The sequence below is a fragment of the Melanerpes formicivorus genome, unplaced genomic scaffold (assembly GCF_026170545.1).
Source record: "Melanerpes formicivorus ecotype bairdi unplaced genomic scaffold, bMelFor1.0.p_v2 SCAF_79, whole genome shotgun sequence".
Classification (NCBI taxonomy): domain Eukaryota; kingdom Metazoa; phylum Chordata; class Aves; order Piciformes; family Picidae; genus Melanerpes; species Melanerpes formicivorus.
In genome coordinates, this window is record NW_027142431.1 from 1,907,657 (window position 1) to 1,917,297 (window position 9,641).

At 50.8% G+C, this 9,641-nt stretch overlaps 1 protein-coding gene across 3 annotated transcripts in view; it reads left to right on the top strand.

The window, feature by feature from the left end:
- The window catches only part of CPQ (carboxypeptidase Q), a 128,990-nt gene extending 120,646 nt beyond the window's left edge, over positions 1-8,344 (top strand). For all 3 annotated transcript variants that reach the window (XM_068164318.1, XM_068164319.1, XM_068164317.1), the window contains exon 8: positions 7,862-8,344. In XM_068164318.1, coding sequence (XP_068020419.1) covers positions 7,862-8,022 — 161 coding nt within the window. In that variant the 3' untranslated portion in view covers positions 8,023-8,344. The remainder of the gene's footprint in view (positions 1-7,861) is intronic.
- The last annotated feature ends 1,297 nt before the right edge of the window (positions 8,345-9,641 follow it).

Here is a 9,641-nt window from a genome sequence, read left to right on the forward strand (position 1 = left end):
CAGCCTGAATCTCCCCACCTCCAGCTTAATTCCACTCCCCCTAGTCCTATCACTCCCTGAGATCCTGAGCAGTCCCTCCCCAGCCTTCCTGTAGCCCCCTTCAGATACTGGAAGGCCACAATGAGGTCACCTGGGAGCCTTCTCTTCTGCAGACTGAACAGCCCCAACTCCTTCAGTCTGTCCTCATAGGAGAGGTAATTCAGCCATGGAATACACCAGTGAAAAACACAAGTGTGAAAGAAGCTGAATTTTAGAGTGGCAAATCCTCAGGAAGGGATGATGGGCTGCACAGGAGTGCAAGAGAGAAGGTACAGGGTTACTGTCCCAGCTCTGGAAAAACAGAAGGCTCCAGGGGGACCTTAGAGCTGCCTTCCAATGCCTGAAGGGCTCCTACAGGAAGGCTGCAGAGGATTTCTCATGAGGGTGTCTAGAGACAGGACAAGGGGGAATGGTTTGGAGCTGAGGGAGAGCAGGGTTAGACTGGAGCTGAGGAAGAGGTTCTTCAGTGTGAGGGTGGTGAGACTCTGGAATAGGCTGCTCAGGGAGGCTATGGCTGCCTCCTCCCTGGGGGTGTTTAAGGCCAGACTGGATGAGGCCTTGGGCAACCAAGTCTAGCTGAGAGATGTCCCTGCCTATGGCAGTAGGAGGGTTGGAGTAGATGATCTTTAAGGTCCCCTCCAACCTGAGTCGTTCTCTGATGCTATGAATGTAGCAGTGTCTGTGGAAAGAGCTTCCTACAAATGTACTTTAGGGATGTGTAGACAACTCTGTCTGCCAGAGCAAAGCAGTATGCAGCAGTTCATTCAAATTCTCCAGCCAAAGAGCCAGAAACCCTTCTTCATCATAGAATGGATCAGGTTGGAAGGGGTTGGCCCTGCCCAGGTGCAGGACCTTGCATTTTACCTTAATGAACCTCACCCATGCATTGCAACTTCTGTGAAGTACAGCAGCAGGGCATTTCTCTGGTGGAAAGTTCTTACTCCTAAGCTGTTTGTAAAATGCAGCAAGGTTACTGCAGATGTTTGCTGCCTGGTTTAATGCTGTGTGCAAGGGTCACTTGGAATAGTGATCCTGAATTGCCCTCAGGCTCACAAGGCCAAAGCTGGCTGTAGCCATGGGTCAAGTCAAGCAACAGAGAGCTAAGATCTGTAGCCCCCTAAGGAGCTATTTCAGCTGTTTATAAACAGAGATTTCAAAGAACCACAGAGCTGGCAAGGAGGTCCCTAGAGAGCCTCTGAGCAGTGTGGCCAGCAGGAGCAGGGAGGTCATTGTGCCCTGTGCTCAGCACTGGTTAGGCCACACCTTGAGTCCTGTGTCCAGTTCTGGGCCCCTCAGTTTAAGAAGGACATTGAGACACTTGAATGTGTCCAGAGAAGGGAAACAAGGCTGGGGAGGGGTCTGGAGCACAGCCCTGTGAGGAGAGGCTGAGGGAGCTGGGGTTGCTTAGCCTGGAGAAGAGGAGGCTCAGAGGAGACCTTCTTGCTCTCTACAACTCCCTGAAGGGAGGTTGTAGCCAGGTGGGGGTTGGTCTCTTCTCCCAGGCAGCCAGCAGCAGAACAAGAGGACACAGTCTCAAGCTGTGCCAGGGGAGGTTTAGGCTGGAGGTGAGCAGAAAGTTCTTCCCAGAGAGAGTTGTTAGCCATTGGAATGTGCTGCCCGGGGAGGTGGTGGAGTCACCATCCCTGGAGGTGCTCAAGAGGGGATTGGATGTGGCACTTGGTGCCATGGTTTAGTCATGAGGTCTGTGGTGACAGGTTGGACTGGGTGATCTTTGAGGTCTCTTCCAACCTTGGTGATACTGTGATACTGTGAAATAGGTTGGCACTCATAGCTCAGGCCCCTGGCTTCGGCAAAGCATAGCTTAATTCTGAGGGTGACTTTTTTCCCTATGCAAAAGGGCTGGGGAGGTTCCTAAGCTGTGTGCACAGTGCCACTGCTGGCCTTGAACAGTATCACAGAATCATAGAGTGGTCTGGGTTGGAAGGAAGCTGCTGAGGTCATCCAGTCCAACCCCCTCTGCAGTCAGCAGGGACATCCTCCACTGGATCAGGTTGCCCAGAGCCCTGGTGAATATCTCCTGGGCAACCTGTTGCAGTGTTCCAGCACCCTCATGGTGCAGAACTTGTTCCTAACATCCAATCTAAATCTGCTGTTGCCTAGTTTGAAGCCATTGTCCCTTGTCCTGTCCCTGCAGGCCTTTGCAAACAGTCTCTCTGCAGCCTTTTGCATCCCCCTTTAGGTACTGTTATGCTGCTATTAGGTCTCCCTGAAGCCTCCTCTTCTCCAGGCTGAATACCTTCTCCTCCCTCAGCCTGTCCTCATAGTAGAGGTGCTCCAGTCCCCTGATCATCATCTGGACCTGCTCTTCAGCCACAATTACTCTTGATCTTAAAAATGCCAGCAGCATGAAGGAATCAGGTCTGACAGGACAGCTCTCCCTCTCCTGCTGTGCTGGAGTGTGAGAACCACAGGCTGCAGATGTCAGGGCTTCAACACTCCACTGCAGCTGCATCTTTTCTTGGTCTCAACAACTGTATCCCTTCTACCTCCTAGCTAAGAAACAGCTAGAACTAATGGGCAGGGTTTAAGACATCTTGACTTTGAAAGCATCTGATTTTAAATCCCCAAGATGTGCCAGGTGGGAAGCATGGAGGAGAGTTACTTAGCCTGCCTGCCTCTTGCTTGAGTTGTTAATTACTAAGAGTACTTTTCTTGTCCACTAAAAGCTGCTGGCCTGAGTTGAGGGCAGATGTTCCCATGCACTCCTGATTAAAAGCATATGCATTTGATGCTGCTGAAGCCTCCAAGTGCTCTGCACTGATGGGTTTTACTTCAGGATGCTTGGGGGAAAGAAGGGATCATCAGACAGTTAGAAATGTCATTTGCTTGCTTGCTTCCTTTCCATGCAGCTTCTCTCTTCCTGCCAGACAAGTAGCTGCTAAGCCACCTACTAATCACAGGAGCACACAGGGTGTTAGGGGTTGGAAAGGACCTCTGAACATCCTTCAGTCCAACCACCCCTGCCAGAGCAGGACCAGAGAATCTAGTGCAGGTTGCACAGGAATGCATCCAGGCAGGACTGGAAAGGCTCCAGAGAAGGAGACTCCACAGCCTCTCTGGGCAGCCTGCTCAGACTCTCACAGTGAAGAAGTTCCTCCTCATGTTGAGGTGGAGCCTCCTATGCTGGAGTTTGTATCAGCTGCCCCTTGTCCTGTCCCAGGGTGCAACTCAGCAATGCTAATACTAATGCTAAACCAGCTCTGAGCCATAGAATCATAGTGCTGAGAACCTCTACAAATTTTTCCACTCCATCCTCAACCTAGTGACAATTTCATTCTCTGTCCCTTGGCCCAAGTAACAACTTCAACTTTCAGCTAAGAGAGCAAGTGGGAAGGGGCTGTGTGTGGTCCCTGGAGCCTGAGTTAAGAGAGTGCTAAGAAACCCTCCTGCAGTCATTTCCCAGGCAGGAGAGCTCCTGCCTGCCGAGCCAGCTGCCTGCCTCTGGCAATAGACAGCAGTGCTGTGTCTGCTCTTGCTCATGTCTTGGCTCCCCCTCCCCTCTGCAAGTCTTGGCTTGGGCTCCTATCTCATCTGCTGGGGTGTAGAGCATCCTTCCTATGGAAAACAGCACTGAATGCCTGTCCTCACCGTGGATAGAGTTAGGCCTTGCCCTTTGCTGCTGTTCTCCAGTCATTCTTTTCCTCTGTGATGTGCAGTGCATTGTAAATTCACTGAGCCAGGAAAAGTGTGATTGCTCTTTCACTCTTTCCAGAAGAGGGTGGCTGATTGCTCCAGACACTCCAACAGAGAGCTGCAAAGGCTCTAATTGCAGATAAGCCTTGGCCTCCTAGTACACAGCACAAGACTAATTGCTGAAGTAATGATTAATTGCCTTCTCTGCCACACCCAAGATTTATCCAAACCCAGAGCCACCTTTGGAGTCACAGCAGGGACCCTGCTGGCAGCCTGGGGAGGTTTAGACTCGAGGTGAGGAGAAAGCTCTTCACTGAGATAGTCATTCGCCATTGGAATGTGCTGCCCAGGGAGGTGGTGGAGTCACCATCCCTGGAGGTGTTCAAGAGGAGATTGGATGTGGCACTTGGTGCCATGGTTTAGTTAGTCATGAGGTGTTGGGTGACAGGTTGGGCTTGATGATCTCTGAGGTCTTTTCCAACCTTATTGATTCTATGATCATTTGGCTGTGCTTAGCTGGAATGAGTTCCTTTAAAATCTCACTTGTCTGGTTTTTGACCCTGACAAAGTGAGAGAAGGGGAGACTTATATTAGACACTGGCACAGGTTGCCCAGGGAGGTGGTGGAAGCCTCATGCCTGCAGGTGTTTGCAGCCAGGCTGGATGTGGCTGTGAGCAACCTGCTGTGGTGTGAGGTGTCCCTGGCCATGGCAGGGAGGTTGGAACTGGCTGATCCTTGAGGCCCCTTCCAACCCTGACAGTTCTGTGATTCTCTGATTCTCGTAGCAGAAAGGAGGGACCCATGAAGATGAGAGATGAATGATGAAAGGTATTTTATTTCCAAGGGTCAGATCCCTTCACAGTCTCTCAAACTGCAGTGTGCTCACCTGGGTGTGTAGGGGAGAGCTCTGCTTCTTTTTACCCCCACTGAGTAAGAGTCTAATACTCTCTGAAGCTTTTCCAAGTTGGCTGTTCACAGGAGCCCCTTAGACCAACACACCCCACAGCTCTCACCACACATGCTGGGACACCAACCACTAGCTAGTGCCTCACACAGTGTTCTTGATGAGCAAGCTTCTGCCAGCCTGTCAGGTGGCAGCATGAAGCTCAGGCACCAAGGTTGTGTAGGATACATTCCTTGGGAAGGGAGAGTGCTCTGAGGGTGGAACAAAATAAAACAAGCAAGAAAAAAACCCACAAAGGTCTTCCCCTCTGTGTCACTTCCACCTCCTTCCCCTCAGGTGAAGCAGGGCAGGGTGCAGCAGCAAGAGTAACTGTTTGGAATGTAAAGTTGAGCTTTGAACTTGGCTGCCTGTCAGAATCAAGAGAGGGGATTCTGCCCCGTTGCTCTGCTGAGACCCCACCTCCAATCCTGCCTCCAGTTCTGGTATCCCCAGCAAAAGGAGGACACAGAGCTGCTGGAGTGAGGCCAGAGGAGCCCACAAAGATGATAGAATGGAATGGAATGGAATGGAATGGAACGGAATGGAATGGAATGAAATGGAATGGAGTGGAGTGGAGTGGAATGGAATGGAACTAACCAGGTTTGGAAAAGACCTATGAGATCATCAAGTCCAACCTATCACCCAACACCATCTGATCAACTAAACCGTGGCACCAAGTGCCTCATCCAGGTCTTCCCTTTGTGCTGATCTCTGGAGGTCCCTTCCAACTCCTGGCATTCCATGCTTCTGTGCTGGCATTTTAGAGTGTTGTTCCCCTGTGCTTTATGGAGTAGAGCTGCTGCCTTCCCTGAGACCTTCCTCCACAGGGTTTCATGTGAGTGCAGCCTGAATCCCCAGCTGTCACAGCTCCTCTGCTGCAAGGAGGGAGAAGTTAACATGTTGCCAAAGTAACTGTGATAATCCTGAGCTGTAATTTAGTCAGTTCAGTGTAGCCAGAGGATGAATTCTCTAAGGCATTGTTAAGCCAAACAGGAAATAATGCACACTTCAGATTGTCTCCTTCACACTCCAGTCTCATTTAATTAGCCCACTGAAAGCTTTCCCTCTGCCTTCTTGTTTGATTCCTTTGAGAGCATGACTCAAGGCAGGTGGCACAGCAGGGCTTCTGGTGGCATTTATGAGCCCTGCACTGGAAACTTTCAGTCTCTGTAGTTGTGAAACTCAAGCAGCTTAGCTCTCATCATTTGAGCCTAAATGACAGGAGAGGGACTGCTGCCAGTGCCCCACTCAAACCAGCATCAGCCTTCTCCAGTGCTTCTGCTTAATTGAAATGTGGAGAATGAACTAATTGGCATGAAAGGCAGCTATGGGCTACAGGTTAGCCTGTGAAAGAAGAGGTTAATGTGGGCACTGAAACACAGGCAAGGCAATAATTGAGTTTTCATGGCAGGAACAGTTCTGCAGGCTGTGCTGAAGTGAGGCCAGCTCACAAAGCACCTGTGCAGCACCCAGCTCACCAGGCTGAGCTCTCCACAGGGCTGGCAGCGGCAGGGATGATGTGGCACAGGGCAAGCCTTCCAGCCAGCCTGCCCCAAACACCTCCTGTTGCAGCAGGTTCACTCCCTGACCACCTCAGATTTGTGACTCTGCCAGGTTTTGGAAAGATTCCAAATGAAAACAAAGTAACTAGAAAAACCAGAAGGAGAAGTGATGTTCCTCTCCATCTCTTCTGTCTGGTGTTTTGCTTTGGTAACTCTGGCACATGTGCTCTGAAGGAAACATCCTGGGCCAAGGACTGGCTTGAGAGTGGCTGGAGAGCAGCCTGGAGGAGAAGGCCTTGGGGGTGTCAGCTGGTGACAAACTCCCCAGCAGCCAGCAATGGTCCCTGGCAGCCCAGCAGGCAGCTGTGTGCTGAGCTGCAGCCAGAGCAGGGAGAGCAGCAGCACAGGGAGGGGATTCTGCTCCTCTGCTCTGCTCTGCTGAGACCCCACCTGCAGCACTGAACAACCTCATCCAACCTGGCCCTGAACTCCAGGGAGGAGGCAGCCACAACCTTCCTGGGCAGCCTGTTCCAGAGTCTCACCACTCTCATGCCACATCATTTCTTCCTCAACTCCAGTCTCACCCTGCTCTGCCTCAGCTTCAAACCATTCCCCCTTGCCCTGTCTCTAGACACCCTTAGGAAAAGTCCCACTGCAGCCTTGCTGTAGGCTCCCTTCAGAAGCAAACTCCAGATCATTCCCTGATACAAACAGCAGCAAGGAGAGGTTCATCAGTTCAATGGGATGAAGACTGGAGGAAGCTCTGCCACCTGTGGGGTTTCTGGAGGGATTGCTCTGCCTGGATTCTGGTAGCCTTAGAGGAAGGTGGCTGTCTGCTGTCACTGAGGAGAAAAGTGTTCCAGGGGAAGGTCAACTATTCCCCAGTGTGAGTGTTTGCTGCCTCATGCTCACTCAAGGCAATTAATCCAGGGGCTGCAAACTGCAAATGCCACAGCTCAGTGCAGCCCTTCTATGGAGCATAGAGTCAGAGAGTCATAGAATCAGAGTCATAGAGTCACAGAATCATAGAATCAGAGTCTTAGAGTCATAGAATCATAGAGTCATAGAGTCAGAGTCATAGAGTCAGAGTCATAGAATCAGAGTCAGAGAGTCATAGAATCATAGTCAGAGAGTCAGAGTCATAGAATCAGAGTCAGAGTCATAGAATCATAGTCAGAGAGTCAGAGTCATAGAATCAGAGTCATAGAGTCATAGAATCATGGAGTCATAGAGTCAGAGTCATAGAGTCAGAGTCATAGAATCAGAGTCAGAGAGTCATAGAATCATAGAGTCATAGAGTCATAGAATGGGCCAGGCCAGAAGGTCATCCAAAGTTCATCCAGTCCAACCTCCTCTGCACTCAGCAGGGACATCCCCAACTAGATCAGGCTGCCCAGGGCCTTGTTGAGCCTCACCTTGAATATTTGCAGGGATGGAGCCTCAACCACCTCCCTGGGCAACCTGTTCCAGTGTTCCACCACCCTCCTAGTGAAGAACTTGCTCCTCACATCCAATCTCAATCTGCTCTTCTCTAGCTTGAAGCCATTGCTCCTGATCCTGTCCCTGCAGGCCTTTGCTAACAGTCTCTGCTCATCCTTCCTGTAGGCCATCATGCAGCTGCATGTGGATTTGATGCTGGGCAGCCCAGGGATGGATGCCAGTTAGTATTGCTCATGACATGTTTGTATTCCTCTCATGGGGCATTGCCCATCTGCCTCTGTAGGTGCCAGCCTGCGGGATGACCTCAGCAAATACTTCTGGTTTCATCATTCTGAAGGGGACACGATGACAGTTCAGGATCCACACCAGATGAACCTCTGTGCTGCTGTTTGGACTGTGGTCTCCTATGTAATTGCTGACATGGAGGAGATGTTGCCAAGGTAATCAAAGCAGCAAGAAAGAAGATTTCCCTTGTTTCCTAAAGACTGGGAGTCCTCTAAGGCATGCTGGCCACAGCTGTGGGCAGTTCTGCTCTCCCCCCTGATTTTATACAGTGTTATGTCTGTTTTCCTCCAATCATGTGCTCTTTCCCACTTTCTTCCTGGTTTCTGGTTGTTGTTTTTGGCTTTTTTTCTTCCATCTGGGATTTTTCACTCAAAATATCTTCTTGTGATGACTTCTGCAATGCCTGATGAGGGGCTGATACCCCTCTGAGCATCAGGGTGCAAAGGAAAATACAGCAAATAAACTTGTTGCATCAGAATAATTCATGTGTTGAGTTAGTGTTCAGGTTGGTCACTCTCTGCATTAGAATGGAGCCAATAAACCAACCCTTCTGTTTGTTAATTTACTCTTTTAATAATGCTGTAGATCATCATCATCATGAGCCAGCAGTGTGCCCACCTGGCCAAGAAGGCCAATGGCATCCTGGCCTGCATCAGGAACAGTGTGGCCAGCAGCAGCAGGGAAGTCATTGTGCCCTGTGCTCAGCACTGGTTAGGCCGCACCTTGAGTCCTGTGTCCAGTTCTGGGCTCCTCAGTTTAAGAAGGACATTGAGACACTTGAATGTGTCCAGAGAAGGGCAATGAGGCTGGGGAGGGGTCTGGAGCACAGCCCTGTGAGGAGAGGCTGAGGGAGCTGCGGTTGCTTAGCCTGGAGAAGAGGAGGCTCAAGGGAGACCTTCTTGCTCTCTCCAACTCCCCGAAGGGAGGTTGTAGCCAGGGAGGGGTTGGTCTCTTCTCCCAGGCAACCAGCCCCAGAACAAGAGGACACAGTTTCAAGCTGCACCAGGGGAGTTTTAGGCTGGAGGTGAGGAGAAAGTTCTTCATAGAAAGAGAGATTGGCCATTGGAATGTGCTGCCCAGGGAGGTGGTGGAGTCACCATCCTGGAGGTGTTCAAGAGGGGATTGGATGTGGCACTTGGTGCCATGGTCTAGTCCTGAGGTCTGTGGTGACAGGTTGGACTGGATGATCTTTGAGGTCTCTTCCAACCTTGGTGATCCTGTGATCATCATCATCCTCATCACTACTGTTTATGTAATAACATTGATAATACTGCAGTTTGTGTGCAGTTTTCAGGTCATAAGGCTATAGGACAAATTAATCTCGGCTGCTTCCATGGTAGTGTAGGATAAAATGGTCAAATAATGGTTAAAATGCTAAAATAGGAGGGCTCTGAAAAGGTCATAGAGTGGCTCAGGTTGGAAGGGACCTCAGAGACCATCTACTCCAACCCCACTGCCATGGGCAGGGACACCTCATCCAGCCTGGCCTGGAACACCCCCAGGCAGGAGGCATCCACAACCTCCCTGGGCAGCCTGTTCCAGAGTCTCACCACCCTCACACTGAAGAACTTCTTCCTCAGCTGCACTCTCACCCTGCTCTCCCTCAGCTTCAAACCATTCCCCCTTGGCCTGTCTCCAGACACCCTCAGGAAAAGTCTCTCTGCAGCCTTTCTCTGGGATCCCTTCATGTATGGGAAGGCAGCTCTAAGGTCCCCCCAGAGCCTTCTCTGCTTCAGGCTGAACACCCCCAGCTCCCTCAGTCTGTTCTCATTCAGGTG